This window comes from Cupressus sempervirens, chromosome 7 (assembly GCF_028749045.1).
Source record: "Cupressus sempervirens isolate cs-2001-9-10 chromosome 7, ASM2874904v1, whole genome shotgun sequence".
NCBI lineage: Eukaryota > Viridiplantae > Streptophyta > Pinopsida > Cupressales > Cupressaceae > Cupressus > Cupressus sempervirens.
In genome coordinates this window covers 693,575,845-693,597,797 of record NC_143124.1, presented here as the reverse complement: position 1 = coordinate 693,597,797, position 21,953 = coordinate 693,575,845, and the positions used below count along the sequence as shown (strand labels likewise).

The 21,953-nt window shown below is 36.3% G+C and overlaps 1 protein-coding gene and 1 long non-coding RNA gene across 2 annotated transcripts; one reads left to right on the top strand and one right to left on the bottom strand.

Moving 5' to 3' along the window:
- Window positions 1-175: 175 nt before the first annotated feature.
- LOC149549109 (uncharacterized) lies at window positions 176-21,712 on the bottom strand. The gene is made up of 2 exons (XR_016354449.1): window positions 21,290-21,712; window positions 176-637 (listed from the first exon to the last, which is right to left on the bottom strand). It is a non-coding gene; the product is annotated as an uncharacterized LOC149549109 (long non-coding RNA).
- On the top strand, window positions 4,349-5,303 carry LOC149549110 (major strawberry allergen Fra a 1-3-like). Its single transcript, XM_089794864.1, has 2 exons — window positions 4,349-4,700; window positions 4,829-5,303. Exons 1-2 carry the CDS (start codon window positions 4,604-4,606, stop codon window positions 5,128-5,130), a joined length of 399 nt encoding a protein of 132 aa, XP_089650990.1. The 5' UTR covers window positions 4,349-4,603; the 3' UTR covers window positions 5,131-5,303.
- Window positions 21,713-21,953: the final 241 nt, after the last annotated feature.

The window sequence follows — 21,953 nt, the reverse complement described above, 5'->3', positions numbered from 1 at the left end:
AGGATTGGGGTGACAAAGGTTGGCCAAATAGATTATTGATCTTCTTTGCTAGTTTCTACTTTGTTTCTTATCTACTTGCCATAGAAAGATAGGACTTATTGGTAAGTCATATTCAAGGCTTTAGCATCAAGAAAAAACTCAAAACTAGTATAGTCTTCTACAAAAAATGAGTTCCTTATAAAGAAAGTAAAGTGATGCTTCTATGTATTTAAATTGTTTATACATTTGAGATCTCAATGTTCTTAAGAAATCCCTTTGCGGATTTTTTTTAGCATGATTAAGAACAAACAATTTGTTTCATTTGCTTACAAGTTGTTCAATTATTGTGTAGAGTAATAATTGTGAAATTTGTTGTCTTACCCACAAACTGTCATTCTTCATTTCATCAAATTGTACATCTTCCCATGAGACAATGGGAGTAGTGTACTTCTTCGAATTCTTCTTGATGATCAATTTCTCTCTCCATGGATGTGTTTGCTTTGGATGACTAGCATTGTATCCTTAATTTCCACCATAAAATCCTCCTAACTCGGCCCCATAATACCAAAGGGTAGGTTATACGAGTCACCATTTTCCATTATATCATACACAAACCTAAAATTTTCCAGTGCTACTCCCTTTGTGCCAGATGGAGCAACTAAATTAAACAAATGATTCATGTGTCCATCAGATTCAAGGTTTGATTCATAGAAAAAGGAAAAATATTTCCATATCTGAATTAAAATTCAAGAGTCTTCTGGAAAAAGTATGAAAAGAAGTATCAATTAAATAATAGAAACACGAAAGAGTATTGATCAAGACATAGAAAATAACTTCATCTATTGACCATATATGGAAAGAGCCTAGCCACATTAAATTAAAAAATTCCTAAATTTAAATTATTATTATATTATGCAAAGCCCTCTACTATACAGGAAAAGTTTGTAGAATAGTGAGAAAGATGAAACAATTATTGAAGTACACCAAAATAAATAGCTGAATAATGTTTAACTACAATGATTCTTTCCAGTTTTGAGGGTGGGATTGTGGAAAAGTAGGTTTATCTTGAGCAGTGTCAAAAAAATTATCAGATCAATAATACCATTTAAGATTATCATCTCATACTTTTTTTGTCATTTCAACACCTAGAGTGTAGATGGATTTTTTTCGTATTTCAACACCTAGAAAGTAAGTGGATTTAATAAATCCTCATATTGCTATGATGTATATTGATTTTCTTCCAAAATATTTTGCCATTCTCAATGTCATTAGTTTATTATTCATCAGTACAATGGGAAAAATATTTTTTCTCATTATTGGAGAGTACTCCAGAACTTTAATTATCGAATTATATATCAAGGCTATATTGTAGAACACAACATTGTAGTACAGTAGTATATTTTTAATTACTAGATAGGCAAAAAAAATTCTATTAATTAGTAAGTAAATTTGCTTATCTTTTCACCACTTAATGTGTATATTGTATTACTAGATAGCAAAAAAAACACCTATTAATTAGTAAGTAAATTAGCATATCTTTTCACTACGTAATGGGTATATTATAATAGAGTGATGAATAAGTAAATTAGCATATCTTTTCACCACATCATGGGTATATTATAATAGAGTGATGAATAGGAATTTAGTTTGGATATATATTATTTGTTGGCTAAGTAGTAATCATATTATGTTGACATTTGTAATGTGGTTTAAATGTAATAGAACATGAGTGACATTTAATTGATTTTATATGGAGATTTGACTTTCCTTTGTTTAAACTTCTTTATAATTGGCATCAAATATAGAAAGCTAAATATAGCATTTTTCTAAATGTAATTCTAAGCAAATAGATTTTACTATTTATATCAATAATTTTTTAGTAAAAAAATACTTTGTAAGATACTAAACACACACACACACAGATCTATGTGTGTGTGTGTGTGTGTGTTTAGTATCTTAGAAATGAAAATAAAAATATCAAAAAAATAATATAATTATTTTAAAATTACAAATTTAAATTAAATATTGGATTTGATTTATTTTAATATGTAAATTTAATCAAATGTTCATTAATCAATTTCAGCTATTTTTTCTTGTACTAATTACAATGGTGTTATTCTCTTGAGAATGTTTTTAATATGATCTACCTATTGACCAAATCTATATACCATTTTTAGGTGATTTTAGAGTGATAACATCATTAGAATAATTGAAATTTCATGTTCACGTGGAACAAATGCATTTTCTAGTTGATTTTTCTCCAAATTAATCTCAAAAAAATAATTTGAATTATTCAAGAAGTTATAAATCTTAATTGTTTTTCTAAATAAGAAAAGCACATATTAATCTTTTGGAACATATCCAAAGGTATCTTATGGGGATACTTTATGCATCAATCTCATACATATTTAGGGCATTTAATAATTTACTATGGTCTACCTATTGACCAAATCTATGTATCATTTTTTAGTGATAACATCACTCAAAATAATTGAAATTTCATGTTGATGTGGAACAAATGCATTTTCTAGTTGATGTTTTCTCCAACTTGACTACAGTCTAGATTTTTTCATTACATATCTTGAAACTTAAAAATAGACATTTGATTTTGTTCATCTACCCTCTAAATGAATCTCAACAAAAACATAATTTTAAATTATTCAAGAAATTATAAATCTTAATATAAATCTTTTAATACATATCCAAATGTATCTTATGACAATATTTTATGCATCAATCTCATACGTATTTATGACATTTAGTAATTTACTATGATCTACCTATTGGCCAAATCTATGTATCATTTTTGAGTCATAACATCACTCAAAATAATTGAAATTTCATGTTGATGTGGAACAAATGCATTTTCTAGTTGATGTTTTCTCCAAGTTGACTATAGTCTAGATTTTTTCTTGAAACTAGAAAATAGACAATCGATTCGATTGATCTAATCTCAACAAAAAAAAAAAATTAAAATTATTCAAGAAATTATAAATCTTAATTGTTTTTCTAAATAAGAAAAACACATATAAATCTTTCCCAACATAGCCAAAGGTATCTTATGGGGATACTTTATGCATCAATCTCATACATATTTAGGGCATTTAGTAACATAATTTTCATTTGTTGCATTTCAAGATTATTGTTTTCTTGTTGTAAAAAAATTATACCAAAACTAGTTTTTCTTTATTCAATAGCTTAAAAACCTTATGTATCTGTTCATGGGATAAAATTTAAGATGTTTGATTTCGATGATGAAGTACAAACTATATTTTCCCCTCAAATAAATTTGTCAATGTTTTTTGATGTAAGGATTTAATCTAGAGAGGGTTTGGGCTGGTTAAATTCTAAGAAATGCATTGTAACACTGGTCTTATGTGTTTTTGAAATATTGTTCAAAGGGTTGAAAAAATATTTATAAAGGGAAAAGCTTAATTCTTATAAACTGATGTTAAATTTTTACAAATGATGAAATGATGATGTTAATTTATGAAGATCTTCAATCCACAATTTAATATATTATGAATATTTTATTGATACTTTATCAACAACTATTTTTGTCAAATTTTATTCATTTTACAAAATCATATATGCATCTCATTTTTTAATGCTTCTTAATTTTATATTTTTTCTCATTGCATAAGGTAGGGACTGGAGCTCCTACAGAGCCCTTGTTTTTTGCATATATTAGTATGTAACATAATGTGTATATATATAATGTTTCTATGATTTTTTTATAATATTATATTAATTTATAATCCACATGTGAATTTGGCAACTTTCTTAGTTAATTTTAGATTTTGGTATATATCATTAATTTATGATTGTTTTCCACATTATCAAACAGGCATTAAAATGATCAAACGGCCATATAAAAAATCATATGACATGAAGGAGCAACCATCAAAACGACAAATGTATGAGTATGAGCAACTCTATAAATGGTGCCAGCTATCCTTCTGACAAATTGAACCAAAAAGTCCAAATATTGAAAAAAAATCCTCTCATCTCCAAAAACACTTTACCAGATTTCTTATTGTTTTCTGCTATTAACCATTGAAATAAAAAAGAAATCATACTGAATTTTTTTTGTAATTTAAAAAAAAAATCAGAGATGCAATTTATTGGAGGATAGCCACATCCTCTATAAATAGACCAAAATATCTAGACTGTGGGGTCAAGAAGCATGTTTGTGAAGTTTGAAAAGTAATAATAGTGAAAATAACCATGTGAGGTATCTAATGGCTTTGAATGAGGCAAATAAACTTCTGCTAGAGGATAAGAATAAAGCATCTAGTCAGTTTGTCTTTTGTGTCTCGTGACTTTAAATAAGCCATTGGTCACATTCATTTAAGCTCACTCACTCAACAAAAGATTGAGAAGAGTGCAAAATAATTAGTTCACACAAAACACAAATAGTACATCAACACTTCTATATTCACCATTACATCTCTGACATCACCCCAAATGAAGGCAAGGCAAGCATTTTTAAGAATATTTAAAGTAGAAATCTGTAATCTTTAGAAAAAGAGAAGATGGTGGCAGGAAGCTACACAATTGAGATAAAGTCTCCAGTGGAGGCAAAAAAAAACTCAGGAATTCAATAAAGGACATCCATAACTTCATGCCAAAGCAAGTTCCAACTATCATATCAAGCATCAAACTTCTTTTGAAGGAGATGGAGGAGTCGGCACCATTCAACAAGTTCAGTTCACTGAAAGGTAACATTTTGCTCATAAATAAATTGTCCATTCAATCCTTGGATATTAGATAAACAATTTTAGATGGAAGTATGAATCTACTGATCTAGAGATGCTGTTACTAAAATGATAAAAGATTGTTATTGCAGCCAACAAGGATTATAGCTGTGTGAAAGAGAAAGTGGACTTAATTGACAAGGACAACATGGTTTACGGTTTGAGCCATGTGGAAGGAGGAGTGATTGGGACAAAGGTGGCCTACACAAATTGCAAGATTAAAATTACACCCAAAGAAGGGGGTGGAACCATTTCAACCACTACTTGTAGCTATGACACCCTACAAAGTGTTCCCTCTGACGAAGCCAAAGTTGAGGAGATCAAAGCTGGTAGCGTTGCCTTGTTCAGGATGCTCGAGGAACCTCTTATTTCCAAGCCCGCTTTTTACTGCTAAAAGCATCAGCATCTCCCCTCTTTCCCATAACAATAAGTTTGTGTGTATTTCACATTAATAAAAATACTAGGATTTGCCTCTTTTCGTAGAGGCAATAGTCTTAGAATCTAGTTACAAGAAGAACATGTATGTCTCAGAGTTGGGTACAAATCATAAAGCTTGAGACTTCTCAATGCTGGCTCAAATTCTAGCTACTCTATTAGTGCCTTTTAAATTTTAATAATGCACCTAAGAGCGAGTCTTTTTTAGTGCTCAGCTCTTTGTGCAATTTTGAAATATTAAAATATAATTTGTCCTATGATATTTATCAAGGAAAAACAGTTTCCTATCAAAAATTGAAGGACCTAACTCTTCAAATGCAGATGGGAGATCGAGCCGAACATGACAAAATTCGATACAGATTTGAGCGCCCACTTAATATTTTGATCCAATTAAAACTGTTTCAATCGGCGTCTCTCAAGATTCTGCCCCCCAAAAAAAGTGTCATGCTACCAAAGATGCCAGGGAATTTTGAAAAGAGACGTGATGAGACCAATCTTTAAAATGGATTCAGTTTGATTCGGAGATCTTATTGCCAGATATTTTCATTGCAAACGATTTCCAATGTGGGACAGGTTTTAAGTGAAATCCCCACTTATAATAGCCTATCAGCTAATTGAAAACAGAAAACATCAGGTTTTTTTATAGTTAGTCTATTCAAAAATATAATGTAGAAATTAACCAACACACTTTCAGAGACGGATGTGAATAAGTGCATAGAGAACTGGAGAAGATCCGAAGAGCATGGCAAAAGAGGCCACATAAAATGACCATATAAATTAATCAAAGAGTGTTATCTGTAGTGGACATAGGGATTGATGAAATTTTCAAACAATATTCGAATTTATCAAACTATATATATCTGATAGGTGAATTCTCAAACTATTTAAAATTCAAATAGAAGAAAAAAACATCCAAAAATTATAGAAGAACTGTTCAATTGCAGGCAGTTAATTCAAATTAAACAACACACTTCCAAGGACAGAAGTGAATTAGTACATAGAAAGTTGGAGAAAATCTGCAGAGGATGGCAGATCGAGCTATCTGGAAGAAATAAGTATTGCAGTGAACAGAGGGAGATTAAAAGGAGAGAATCCTCCAAGGTGGGATGGAGCCTTCAAAATCCTCAAAGATGTGTTTTATTTGAAACTGCAGGCTTGATAAACTAATAGAGATGTGTTTCAGGCTTGTAAAACTTATGGGTTTCAGGATCCCTTAAAACCTGTTTTTCTTATCAAAAACTAATAGAGATGTGTGCGGCAAAAAAAAGAACTGCGGTAGAAATTTGTAAATGAAAAGAGGCAGAATATGATGCATAGGGAAGTGTGCAGATTTAATTGTGAAGGAAGAATTATTGGGGCAAAGCAAAGAAATGGGAAGAGACAGAGAATATGACGTCCACAGGAAAGAGAATGCAGATTTAATTATGAAGAAAGAATAATTGGGGCAGAGCAAAGTCATTCAAACAATAGAGCATGTATTATTTTCCGGTTGTGCAACATTCTCAATCATCAGAGGTGTGAAGACCACACCATTTTTTACTAATCTTTTACCTTTCCGTGGATCTAAATTTTTAATTATAAGGGATTCTTCTCGTGTGAGGAGTCAAATATGTCAGTTTTTCTCTTACATGTTTTTTTTAAACTAAAAGAGGGGTAAATTTTTTATTGAAAATGAAAGAGAGCAGAACAAAACAAGAAACAAAGAGAATTACAGAGCTTTATCCTGGTCAACAAGTTGAACCAGCCTCTAAGATAAATCAAGGGGAAGCATCGTATGATCAAAAATGTTCCAAGGCGGCCCATGCTTGGAGGCCCATTTAGCCAAACAGTCGGCCACACTATTCCACTCGCAAGGAATATGCATAAAAGACACATAATCCACAAAAGTACATAGCTGAATGATCTGCTGAATAACCAGAGCCAAATGCCAATCCACAATCACAAAGTTTCTTTTATTCAATAAATTGACAACCATCTGCGAGTCAGTCTCACAAATAATTCTTCGCCAACCACGTTGACAACACTGTTGCACTGCAATCAAGATAGCCGGAGCTTCCATGAGGTTATTAGTATGGTAACCCTTGTAGATAGAAAAGAAAAACTAAATATCACTAGAACTGTCATGCCCAACACCCCCAATACCAGCTGGCCCTGGATTTCCTTGAGAAGAACCATCAGTGTTGATTTTAAGAACTGCAACCGTAGGAGGAGTCCAATGCCCCTCACAATTGACAGGATGCGAGTGCGGCCTAGTTCCATTTGCTGAGCGGGCGTGGGGAACAAAGGGAATGTCACTGTGAGGAGCAAAGGAAAAGCGTGAGTAAATACTAGCATCTACAGGATCCAAACCGACAACAACGTCACATTTAGCTTGGAGAGTTTCATGAAAAGAATTAATAATTTTCCCCCACAGGAGCCTAAGCTCAAAGTGCACATCATGAAAGATCCTCCTGTTCCTCTCAAGCCATATATGCCACAAAATAAGGGAAGGACCAATGGACCAAGCAACCTGAAGAAAATAAGTCTTAGAAGGAGGGTGGCCCAAACGATCCCAAAATTCAGACAAAGAGGAAACATGCCAGCATGAGCAACCCTACACACTACACTAGAGGTGCCAAATCTACTTGGCAAAAGGGCACTGGAAGAAAAGGTGAGAAACAATCTCTTCACTAATGCGGCATAAAACACATATGGAAGGCCCCTGGAAGCCTCGTTTACAGAGATTGTCCCAAGTAAGAAACCTATTGTAAACCAGAACCTAGAGGAAAAAATTACACTTAGGCCATGAAAAACTATTCCAAACTTTCTTCCACCAAGAGACCTCCACTTTGCCAAAAAGTTGCTTTGTCAATGCAAGGTACCTAGAAGAAACAAAATACTTCCTAGAAGAAGCACCTCCCCAAGCCAAAATCTGAGATAACTCCAACCGATCTCCCAGAGAGCCACCCGGTGGCTAATCAGAAGAATTCTTCCATCTATAACCCACAACCGTACCTAGGTTAAAGGCCTCTTTATAATGAGCCACCGTATTCCATCCAGCAGAAAGGAAAAGATCATAAAGAGACTGCAAGTGTGGATGAGAGGATAAGAGAGGAGAATACCCATCCCAAGAGTCACTCCAAAAGAGGGCCATGGTGCCACTGTTGCAGATCCAAAAAAGACTGCGCTTCACCAGGTGAGCACCAAGCTTGAGGGTATTCCATACCATAGAGCCTCTTCCCTCAAGAGGAAGCCTGGAAGTATCAGAAGGATCAACACCAGGATAATACTTGTATGATAGGATATGGGCCCAAAGTTGAGATTGACTGGAGCACCAGCGCCAATAGAGTTTGGCAGCGAGAGCTTGACTGCACAAGATAGCAGAACGAAGGCCGAAGCCTCCTTCCTTTTTTGGCCGGCAAACAGTATCCCAATTAATAAGGCTCCATTTGGTATTTTGTAGGTTACCGCTCCAAAGAAATTGGCGAGAAAGAGCATCAAATTCCTTTAGAAAATACACCGGAGCAGCCTGAACCATACTACAATATATGGGAAGGGCTAGAATCATAGATTGCAGAAGTGTCACCCTACCAGCAATAGAGAGCCACCGATGAGTCCAATGATTAACTTTTTGTCTTAGTTTGTCAAGCATGTTCTGCCAGAAAAGCCTAGGCTGTCTTCCCACCACAATAGGGACCCCCAAGTAAGTCAGAGGAAGAGATTGAATCTGAAACCTCAGGATAGTAGCAATCCTCCACTGGATAGGCTCAGGAGTGTTGAAGAAAAAAATAGAGGACTTGTGATCATTAATTTTCTGCCCAGAAGCAGCCAAATAAATATCTAGGGTGAGCTGAAAGGCTTCAGCTTCACAAATCCGAGCTCTCCCTGCAAGGGTTGTATCATCAACAAATTGGAGGTGGGACAAAGTGGGTAATCCATTCCCCCATTGCCATCCATGAATCATATTTTGAGATACACGAAACTTGATAAGTCTACCAAGTCCCTCAGCCATAATGATAAACAAATAAGGAGAGAGCGGGTCTCCTTGGCGAAGACCTCTAGATGCTCCAAAAAGCTCTAATGGATCACCATTAATAAGGATCGAGAAGGAAGGAGTAGTAACACAGCTCAGAACCCATCGAACCCATTCTTGATTGAAGCCAAAAGCCAGAAGAACTTTTTGCAAGAAACCCCAATTGACTCTGTCATATGCCTTAGCCATATCAAGCTTAATGAACATGGCTTGTTCCTGGGAAGCACTCATAGAGTGAATAGCTTCGGAAGCAATAGCCACCCCATCCAAAATTTGTTTGCCTGCCACAAAACCTCCTTGTTCCTTAGAGATAACCATGGGAAGGCAAACTTTAAGCCTCTCCGCAAGCAGCTTAGTAATGATTTTATAGACTACATTACAAAGAGCAATGGGCCTAAAGAAGTCCAGTTGATTAGCCTATTCCTTCTTCGGAATAAGGACTAAGAAAGTAGCATTCAACGCCCGGAGCATTTCTTTGTTGGAGTAAGACTCCTGAACCACATCCATAAGGTCATGATTGATAATATCTCAGAAGTCCTGAAAGAATTCAACAGGGAAACTATCAGGCCCTCGAGCTTTGCCTTTACGCAAGCTAAAGACCAGCCCCTCCAATTCTGACATACAAATTGGCCGCATAAGAGAGTCATTCATTTTCGGTGTCACAACAGAGGCAATACAAGATAAAACTGTATTCTTTGCAAGCTCGACTGGAGGTAGATCATCTGAAAAGAGAGTAGAGTAAAACCGAATAGCTTCCCTGGATATAGCTTGAGAGGAGGTCAGATGTGTCCCATCCAAAGTAACAAGAGAAGAAATGTAACTCCTATTACGTCGAGCCCACACAGATTTATGGAAAAAAGTGGTGTTCTTGTCCACTTCTTGAAGCCAGTCAACTCGAGCCTTCTGTTTCCAATAAATTTCTTCGCGAAGATCCCACTCAGCTAAATCAGTAGAAGCTTGGGATTCTGCAATGCAAAGAGCTTCAGACAAACCTAAATCCTGAATCTGCCTGGTAATAACATCCAAAGGATCCTAAGCCCCCTGCTTCATAATATGGAGATTACCAAAACAATTTATGTTCCAATACTTCAACTTCCTTTTAACATATTGAAGTTTTTTAGAGAAGGAAAACATAGCAGTGCCATAGGCAGGGCCTCCCTGTCTCCACTAGTGAGCCATTAAGTCATGGAGAGAGGAGTCACGAAGACACATCAGCTGAAGCTTAAATGGAGGCTTCTTGGGAACAACAACATAACTAGTGGAGAGCTTGATAGGCTAGTGGTCAGAACCTCTCCAATCAAGAATTTAAGAAGAGAGAGAGATAGAGCTAGAAAGCCAAAAACAAGAAACTATGAACCTGTCCAGGCGTTCAGAGATGGCAGCATTACCGATCCTTCTATTGTTCCAAGTAAAGAGCCTGTTAAGAGGTTTAACATCAGAGAGATATAAAAGATCAATATTTTGTCAAAGAAGCTCAGAAGGACCCAAATGAGCCAACCCACCCCTCTTCTCCTCCAGACTAAGAACAGAGTTGAAATCTCCAGCCACAATCCAAGGCAAGAAAGGATGACAGCTTCTGACATACCTAATATGTTCCCAGAGCTTGAGCTTACCACGGAGATCAATAGGAGCATATACAGTACTAACAAGAATCAGCTCACTAGTTTCAAGAGAGGAAGCAACCATTGAGAGAGCCGAGAGACAGGACACCCAATGAAGTGGCGTAACTTTCCTAGGATCCCAACACATGGCAAGACCACCAGAGCTTCCCAAAGCACCAACACACTAACATTGGCCTAGAAACCAAATATTAGGAACACAAGTAAACAAGGAGTCCACTGAAAGCTTGGTCTCCTAGATACAAAGAATATCTGGAGAATGATCAATCACCAACTCGTGCATAGCTTTTTCTCTGGGGATGCTATTCAACCCCCTCATGTTCCGTGACAGAATAATCATTGAGTAGAGTGAGGAAAATGTTCATCCAAGGTCTTAACAACCCCAGACTCTACCAGTAAATCACCTGTAAGTTTAATTTTGTCCTGATCCTTCTTACGCCCAACTCTGGAGGGAGTAGTAAAAGAGACATTCTTAAACGGTCTTTGCATTAGGCCCAGAGCAAGAGAAGATCCCTTTCCTTGACTGGAGGCACACACATCTTTAATCAAATCTACCAAAAGGACATCCTTTTCTTGTGAAGTAGGAGAAACCACAAGGGCACCAGACTCGAGGCCAAGAGAGGTCTTCGGCATCTGCTGAACAACAATATCTTGGGAACCATTAAGAATAGAACTCCTCCCCTCTAAACCAGGAACCCCACACTGATCCGCTACAAGAATGCCTTCTTCTATGGCCATATTGTCAAGAGCCTCAAAGCGATTGAACCCAGAGTCCACTTGCCGGTCTAGATGCGAACGCTTTTGACCTCGTCCCTTAGCACGGCATCAAATTGGGATAAAACCATCCATATCAAGACCAGTAGAACTGGATGGTTCTTGCCTCAAACTTGAAGTATTCAAATGAGCTTTCCCTTTAGTAGCACTATCAGATTGAATATTCCCATTTCCAGTATGAACAGGTTGGCCATTCCCCTTACCATCACTGGCTGTCCGTGGACCAGATGACCCACCAGGTGTACCAATACCTTTGGAAGCATGAGGGCATTGGCACTGTAAATGAGCACACACGACAGATTCGACAACGAAAGGGAATAGATTCATAGTCTAGCTGTTGGATCCAAGAAGAAGAGCCCAAACAAATTTCCATAGAATCTGGCAAAGGATTATTTAAATCAATATCAACACAAATATAGGCATAAGAAATAACCTTTTTGTCCAGGGATTGATGCGCTATTGCAGTTGGTGTCCCAAGCATGGCAGCAATCTGATGCAAGATATCCTCGCGCCAGAATTCCAAAGGAAGTCATGGCAGGCAGACCCAAACAGGAACCCTAGATGGAAGATTCTCAGCAGAATTAAACCTTGCATGCCATGGTTTGATAAAAAGACCACAACGATCATAAAAATAAGGACCTCCCTCAAAGACCCGATTCCAATCTGACATGCAAGAGAAATTCACCATAAAGTAGCTATTACTAGCCAGCATAATATCAAAATCGCCTTCCACTTGCCATGAACGATGAATCCAGGCTTCCAAAGCCGATAGGGAAATTTGGATTCCAAGAAACTTGCAAATCAATGCATGTGAGGCCAAATATTCCACATCTTCCTTTTACTACCTCTGGAGGGATAACCAAAAAAGGCCGATCCTGACTACGTGGAAGGCAGCCATTAAGTTTATTTAACTTAGAGCGTTCGCTAACATAAAAAGTCTCCCTGGGAAAAGATCGATCACAACTGGAGGCTCCAGCAAGAATGAGACTCCTGGAAACCCCGCTCGCAGCCAGAAGAGCCCAGCAATCAAACAATATCAACATGCATGCAGGAAGAATGCATGCACAAATTGAAGGAGCGCACATAGAAAATTCCCCAAGCGCACCACACGCAGATCAGACCTGTAATGCTATCGCCAAAAAATCTAAAATTCTCTCCCCCTTCCGATTCAATCAAGAATGCGCGCAGACCAAATAAAATACTTTCAAGATCGATGATTACAAATTGCCCTGTTAATGAAATTCTTCTTCACAAGAATAAAGATAGTTTATTTATGTTCATTAAATTTTCAGATGGTGAGGGTGACAACTCATTGAGAGGCTTCAAGATCGAACCTGATTGAATCTCCTTTCTATTACATGTTAGATTGCTGTTAAATCTTGAATTATAAGTTACCAGTTTAGGTTCAGTTTCAAACATTCTAAGATATCGATGAATACTGATGCACCTGATATTGATTAGACAAGGCAGTGACGATAATAACAAGTGTCTTATCAACATTCAAAAATCTCGAAAGTGTCACATATTAAAAGAAAGGGAAATGTGGATGTGGATAGGTTATCCAAGATGGCTCTTGAGTCAGATGATGACGTCAACAGTCTGACCTATAAGGATCTTAGAAACAGCACGCAAGTTGTCTTGAACAATTGTGAGGCAGCTACGAAGGTCGAGGTGCATAACATAAATGCAATGACATCATTACTTTGCCTGGTGGATGGTGGAAAATGTGGGATGAGATTGATATTCCCATGGAGGTGGTAGGTACACTCTCTAGTTGTCACACATACGGTGGTCTTCAAGCATAGTCTAGAAGAGGTCTGAGAAAATCACATGTGCAAGAAAAATGCTTGTCAACTTCTCTCTTTGTGCCTCTAAACATACTGGCATTTTGGGGCAAAGTCTGCCCTGATAGGCTCAAGAATATCTTCACCTTCAAGGATAAGGAATTCCTGCATAAAGTTAAAATTGTGCCTAGAGATGATTATCTGGATGTGGACAGTTGATATTTGCACAAATCAAATATTGCCTCATTGTTTTTGCGTTGGTGTTTGAAACTCGGCTTGATTGCAGATGCAGAGTAGGTCTTGACAGAGTTGAGGAGTGGCATGGAAGAGATTCTGGTGAGAGCAAGGATGAGGGTGGGGTTGGTTGCAAAGGAGGAAAGATTGGCTCCAGGTTGGTGATGTGGATTCCCACCCACCCATTTCTCATATGTGCACATGGCAATAGAGATTCTGTAAGGCGGCAATGACTCTTGGACTGATTAAGAATTAAAGAGGCTTGACCTTGCAGAGCAGAGAGTGCCCCAGTGCAAGAAGGCCAAAAAAAGACATGGTGGCCGACCCTTGGGAAAAACCAAAGTGAAGAGAATTGAGATGTGTGACTTCCCAGAAACTCAGAAACTTCCAGAAACCTTTCCCTTGGCTGTCCCATACAAATAATGTCTCTGTTTGGATAGTTTATTTGACTTCCACTCTCAGGTGAACTCTAAAGTTAAAAAATTGAACACACATTATATATTAATGTTCTACAATTTATATAAGCATGCTTTATTCATATTCTTATATGAATATTTAAAATTTCCCTATATATTTAAAATTTTCTCTATTTTTTTATATAGTTGTTAACTTGTTCCCACTGTCATCCCCTGCTCCAAGAAAAAAAAACCGTTCTGGAAACCCATTTCCCCATCCCCCATCCCCTCATCCTGGAAACTTGGGGCAACAGAGGAATTGAGGCAGGGGGTTCCTCTAACCAGGTGCAGTGATGGTGTGGGTGTGCGGGTTGACAGAAGAAGACAAGGTTTTTCTTTTTAGAAGGTTATTTGTCATGTTAGGCATTGTCATTTTTGAAAATCTTATTGTATAACTTGTATTTACAATAATGTATTGGCACAAAAGGCACTCGCAGGGGTGGTTTGCTTGCTGAGAGTTTTGTGGATTAGTGGTGTCTTAACTTCAAGTTCATATTGTTTTCTTAGTTTATGCAGAGGAATCTCTCAAAATTAGTAAAAATTAAAAACGCACAGACAAAAAATTGAAAATTTTAATGTGTTATAAATTGATTCTAAAACAAAATAAATTAATATGGTGTTATATTTTGATACATTTGATGTTCACCAATTAACTTCTCAAAAGTAATTTACAATATTATTGAAAGACAGAACACAAAGTGATCTTATCTTGCATTTCTCTTGTGAAAGATATTTTGTTAGAGGTCCTTTAGTCTATGTACTAGAGGAGAAATTCCACTCCTACAAAGAGCAATGCAAGGAACTCAGTAATGGGAATCTTCCCATTCCCTCCACATGTCAGAATCCCAACATTTATCACATGCACAGAAAACCTACCAAGCTTACATGGCACAACATACAAATGTGCATACAAAATAGTGGAGGCAAAAAGGGTACACAAAGGGAAGAGCAGAGAGCCAACAAATGAAAAGACCTTTTGGGCTCTCCCAGAACTGAACAGTGAATACAAAGATAAGGCCTAGGGAAATTCTATAAGGATTGTGGGAAGATATTTCACTCTTTGTATTTAAACAAGGGAGATACTCTGCCTGTGGGCTTCCCCCAGCCGAGGATGGCTGTGACTGCAGTTGGTCAGTTGCAGTATTTCTCTGAGGTTACTTAAAGAATGGCATTGAAGATCATATAGGTTGCTTGAGTGCTAAACACTTACCAATTAAAGAACACATTTTCAGTAGTGATAGCTAAGGATTCTACAGCAACACTCAATATCTTCTATTCCAATTTACCAATGATAGTTCCTTAACCATAAAATCTGCTCAAGATGTGAAGAAAAGGTGAAGATACAGGATCATGTACCAAAATATGGCACTTCCATATCAATCTACTTATGCAACTTAACATGTATTTGTCATTGGCATCCTATATGTATATATTCAACTCATTGCTACTAATAAATACATTGAAAATCTTATAATCGATAACATGATTGTCATAAAAAGCACAATGCCTTAGCTATTTTAAAATATACCATAAGGTTTTAAAGACTCTACTCAAGGTTTCAAAGACACATTTTCTGTCTGTCACAATCCACCATGTTTTCGCTAACACACTGTATGCATGGTGGAGAAATGACTTAAAAAAACTTGCAAAAGAAAGTAGTAAAGGAGAACCTATCCTTTCAGCAGTCAAATCAGTTGCAGACCATATAAAGGTCCTTGCAGAAACTTTTGTGGGAAGGGATACAGAGAACCATGGATCATTGCAATAGAATTTGCAAGCTTCCTTTGAAAGCTTTAAGATAAAACACAAATAAGGACTTTAATGGTCAGATTGAGAAGCTGATGACCAGAAAGAAGACAGAAACAAGGCAATCTGAATCATTAGTGACTGCGGCATTAGCAGATGGGGAATTGTTTGGGCTGTTCTCCAATACAATATCAAAGGAAGCAGGGCAGAGAATCCTTTAAGCCCAATTACAAACTTGGACGCTTGACCTCTTGCTTCTTGCTTTTTCAGGCAGAATGATTTTTTATCTAAAAATGGAGTTTTTTTTTCAGAACAAGAACTGCTTTCCACTACTGATATAGCACTTGAGCTTCTAAATTTATTTGAGCTCTGTTCTTCACTATGCTATAAGCTTCAAAAAATACCACTTTGTTATGAGTGAGCTTAAGAATCATTTTTTTCTATCACAATACCTGTACATTTCATTACATAATCTTGTCTACATGGCAAGAAAAATATAAAATGCCAGTATTTCATCACATAAACTTTTGTACATGGTAAGAAAAAAATAACTCAATTCAACTCACAGATCCTTATGTTCTCTTGCATCCTGATGATGGATCACAAAGTGATGATTATAAAAATCAAAACCAAATCTTAAAAAATTCACAGAACTCAAATCAAATATTTTCCTTCTATAATCTCAGCTTGAGGAAAATTCTATTATAATGCATAGAGATTCTAGTGAACCACTATTAAGGAGGTCACGCTTGTTACGAAATGACTTATGAGGTCACGCTTGTTATGAAATGATTTTACTTCTCTCATCCCATGAGCAACAAATGCCCACCCAAAGCATCAAGTTCTATAACATAGTACCCCTGTTGTGCAGATTTATTTCCATCAAACATTCAATACGTGGAAGCTCACAGTGAAGGACAGTGGCTTACATTTCCCCATAAAGCAGGTCTGGAGTAGTTGGCTATAAAAAACAAAAATCTTATTTCAATATTGATATTTAGCCCCAGAACTATTTTATCCATGTACAGATTTTTTAGATTCAACTGTGTAGTTTTTAATCAATATTTGAGCCACACTCAGTAAACACTTTGAAATTAATCAGCCTTTTCATCACCAGCCAGATGAAAAGGCTGATTAATTTCAAAGTGTTTACTGAGTGCGGCTCAAATATTGATTAAAAATACACAGTTGAATCTTAAAAATCTTTGTTTCCCTCTCAGGTTTGCAATGTTGCGTAGGTTATACTTGAACAATTATCTATGTCCAAATGTAGAAAGAAGGAAACATATCATTAAAAGGAAGATCTCATTATATGCATTTTTCCCTTGGCAATAGATATAAATAGTTCACTAGCAGTTCATTTGAAAAAAACTGTTTTTAAATTTGTTATGTTTACCCAATCTACTGATAGGATCTTGATGATAAATCACACTAAATGTGAGCCTAAACATAGACCACATAAACATCCACAACAAATATAAAAACATAAACTTAGAGAACTATTTGTACATTTTTTTTTGGTACTTGAATCTCAAAGGACTATAATTATTAATAACACTCCTCTCATTTGATTGTTTAATTTTAAATTCAGCTGGTCTCTGATAGCAGGAAAGATCCCCTGTCAAAAAGATAATGAAATCAAGAATAGTGGAATTCTCATTTGTACAAGAAGCTCCTTCTCAATGCCCGTCACCACAAAGCAAGCCATTACAAGAGACACTCCCAGAGCTTTCCAATATCAATCCATTGCCCCCCTTTTATGGAATTCTCATTTGTGCAAGAAGTTCCTTCTCCATGCCCTTTCACCACAAAGCAAGCCATTACAAGAGACCCTCTTCTCCCAGAGCTTTCCAATATAAATCCATTGCTCCTCTTTTACGGGCAGGTGCAATGTAAACCAGATGACTGTCTGGCTGGAAGTCAAGGATGCTAGAACTTGAATTCTTGTCCAGTTGATCTCAACAACCACAAAGTCTTGAACGATGACAGATTTCCTCCAACTGTATGGGCTCTTTGACAACTCAACCACATTCAGGTTTGCAATGTTGTGTGGAAGGCTGCAGGTTGCCTGGAACAACTATCTATGTCCAAATGTGTAGAGGGAGGGGAAAAAGAGGGGAATAAATCTTTAAAAGGAAAATCTCATTATTAGAATGCATTTTTCCCTTGGCAATAGATATAAATAGTTTACTACTAGCAGTTCATTTTGAAAAATGATCGTTTTAAAATTTGTTATTTTAAACCAATCTACTAATAGGATCTCGATGATAAATCACACAAAATGTGAACCCAAATGTAGACCAGATAAACATCCACAACAAATATAAAAGCATAAATTTAGAGAACTACTTGTACGTTGTTTTTATTGTACTTGTATCTCAAAGTCCTATTATAACACTCATCTCATTTGATTGTTTACTTTTAAATTCAGCTGGTCTCTGATAGCAGGAAAGATCCCCTGTCAAAAAGATAATGAAATAAAAACTACTGGAATCCTCATCTGTGCAATAAGCTCCTTCTCAATGCCCTTCACCAAAACAAGCCATTACAAGAGACCCTCTTCTCTCCCAGAGCTTTTCAATATCAATCCATTGCCCCCATTTGACGGGCAGGGGCAATGTAAACCAGAAGACTCTCTGGCTGGAAGTCAAAGATGCAAGTACTTGAATTCTTGTCCAGCTGATCTCATCAATCACAAAGTCTTGAATGATGACAGATTTCCTCCAACTATATGGGCTCTTTGACAAATCAACCCACATTCAAATGACGAGAATTCCCTTAAAATCACTCACTTTCAACATTGAGGATACTCAAAACCATCAGAATTATATAGTCAAAAGAATGAACGATATCAACCTCAATGGAGATTCATTTCCCTCAAACAGAAAATCCCATGTTTCTCCAGCCAAGAAAGATAACTTCTATGAAATTTCTATATAGATCATAATTAAATTTTAATAACTGATGGCCAACCGATTAACACTCATAATAGAAGAAGCCTTTCTTACTCAGAGATAAGCATAGAAGGCAGTTTATGTTGCAGTTCATTTGAAGAACTGAATATATTTGGTTACACATTATAAAGCTTTCCAAGCTCAGCTCAAAGTTGGCACAGTTGCAAGGAAGCTTGATTTTCCATCATAGGCAATTGATGTGAAGGCAACAAACTATGGATATCACAAGGCATTATACAAATGCTTTCATATAAGGGCTCAAATGCATTAATTCTGACTTATACTACAGATGTTTTTAAAAGGTTCCGGTTTAAGTTCTTATATTGTTGTACACCAAAAAATACGACACAAACTTAAACAATCAAGATATTTGATAAAACAGTGTTACAAATCAATGCATATGTGTCAAAAAGGACGAATATATGAACCAGTCATGAGATCAATCCATTTTTAAAAAAATTGTAAAATTAACAGTGCAGAATAGAGGGCAAAGCTATCTTCTGGGATTTTGGATTTTATTTGAGGGAATTAACTGTGCTAAATCAATACACAGGGCAAACACTTTAGAATGCAGAGAAAAGGGCAACAGTTATCATCATAGTCATTCTATGTGTGCTGAAGCCAGGAATCATTCTATTTGTGTCAGGATGATTCAGAAGCTATCGTTGAGTTGCTCTCCCTAACAATCATGAATACCAAGTCACAATTTGGATGTTCTCTCTACTCTCTTGTCATCTGTTGGATTTTTGGGGTCAGTGCAACTTTCCAAGTTATGGAATTTTACAGCAACCAAGAATCAGTCATATAAGAAACCAGTAGGAACTATTAATATATACAGAGGCCTCACGGATCTACCAAATTATGATGCTCATGTTCTCCTACGATATTGGACCATCCTCTATGACAACTGCTCATGCATGTTTGATGTATATACTCGTAAACACTAAGATGGATGCATTAATAAAATAAAAAAAGTTCAAATGCAACAATTTAGATCTATATCAAGGTTTAGATATACAGCAAGCTTTAGATTGCATCAAGGTTTAGATCCACCACTTGCACACTCTGTATGAAAAATCCAGTAGGGAGTTCCCCACAAAGCGATACCCATGCTATTAAAGCAATACAATACTTACAGAAGCCCTGCGGATCTACTAAATTGTGATGCTCATGTTCTACTACAATATTTGACCATTCTGTAGGACAACTGCTTGTGCATGTTTCATGTATACTCATAAACACTGCAATGGATGCATTAAGGAAATCTGATACTTTCATATACACAGATTTAGACCTACGTAAAGGTTTAGATCAACACCTAGCTTTAGATTGCTTAGAAGTTTAGATCCACCACCTGCACAATCAGGCATATGAGGATACCAGTAAAGGGTTCCCCACATAGCAATAGCCTAAATGCTATGAAGGAATTACTAATATTTACAGAAGCCTTAAGGAACTACTATTATTTACAGAAGCCTTAAAGGTCTACTAAATTGGGATGCTAATGTTCTCCTACAATATTCTCTAGGGCAACTGCTTGTGCATGTCTGATGTATACTCAGAAACCCTGAAATGGATGCATTAATGAAATCTAACAATTTCGTATACAAAGATTTAGATCTACACCAAGCTTTAGATTGCTTCAAGGTTTATGTCTACCACTTGCACACTCAAGCTTGAAATCTTATAGAGGTATCTCGTAACTAGCAAACATGTATCCACTCCATAGACACGTTCAGATCTGAAAATTAAGCCTATCATACCAAAAGTCAACCAAGAGTTGTTGTACTAGAAAATAGACAGATGGTTTATTCACATAAAGTTCAGATATAAGGTTATCACTATTCCAAATCAAGATCCCCGAATGTTAATAATGACTTGATCGATTCCATACCTTAATTAAGAATTGAAAGTGCATATCACATCTACGATGTTGAATGGAAGGTCTAGAATTTTAAAACAGACGATATCAGAAACCTGATCGAAGAACATACAGCTTTGACAGCACAAAATGAAACACTGCTTAAAACGAGCCAAATTTTCAATTTTCACCATTCACGTTATGAAATTATTATAACACTCACAAAATTGACCAAAAATTAACCTAAACTTGAGTCAATAGAGAAGACTAATTTAATCTTCCATTTCTTTGTGACAGTTTCAAAACTCCTGATAAATAGAGATGAATAGTCCAATGAAAAGGTAGAGATACAAATACTAGATGAAACCAAACCAGCCAGCATCACGGATACAACGAACAAAGTCTACATAAAATCTGGCTTCTCCGATGACTGAAAAATAAAAAGAAGAGAATTGCACCCCAACCTCCACCCCCACGAAAACAAAAAAAATAAACCCACTGATTTGCCTAGCGTCTTGCTCTTAAAACAAAAAGCCCACAAACAAATCGTATGAATAGTGTAGGTTGCATTAGAATTAATATCAAATCCGTTTAATCCCTTTTCGATCAATTTCTGATGCAGTAAGATCTAACACGACTCCCAACAAACCAAATGTACTAAAGCAATGTCTCTACGTACCTGTAACAATCCAAACGCTACATAGGGCCTTCGGTTTTAGAAGTGAAAATAACAGCGAACTAATTAAATCCTCAATCCCATTTCTAGAACGAGATTGTGACGGCAAAGGCAACACTGCATTATAGTTTAAACTGCATAATGGAGTGTTACTTTTCCGTCACAGTACCGCTCTAAAAAATGGCGAGAACACCGTACTGTTACAAAGAGACTGCGATCCAACGCGAGGATCTGAGCGCTATCGCAACATACAAAAAAACCCTTACCGCTCCATATCCATTTAACCCGAAACCTATTATTCTTCTTTATCCACTCCAACTGAATGGTTTTCCTTCATCGCTCTAACCCTAATCCTAATAGTCTATTTTTTTTCTCGTGATCGTTTAACATAAACCTAAAACCCTTCTGTTGTTATTTTTTAACTCAGTCCCAAACAATTCGTTTCGAAGTTGATACAAAAGATTTTTTCACCCTCTTTTAGCAAACCTGGTACTGTTTGTTTTTTTTTGAACTCAGTCTCAAACAATTTGTTTCGAAGTTGATATTAAGTCCATATGTTTTCACCCTCTTCTACCGTCTCGCAAGTAAGCCTTTCAAATTGTTTTGGGAAATTTAGAAAATAATTTTTCTAACAAATTAGAATCTTTTGTTTGAAATTAAATAATTT

Excerpts from the sequence above, each read along its gene's own strand:
- LOC149549110 (XM_089794864.1), top strand. The coding sequence starts at position 4,604 with ATGCCAAAGCAAGTTCCAACTATCATATCAAGCATCAAACTTCTTTTG. Across the intron at positions 4,701-4,828 it reads CAAGTTCAGTTCACTGAAAG|CCAACAAGGATTATAGCTGT; the intron begins GTAACATTTTGC and ends TTGTTATTGCAG.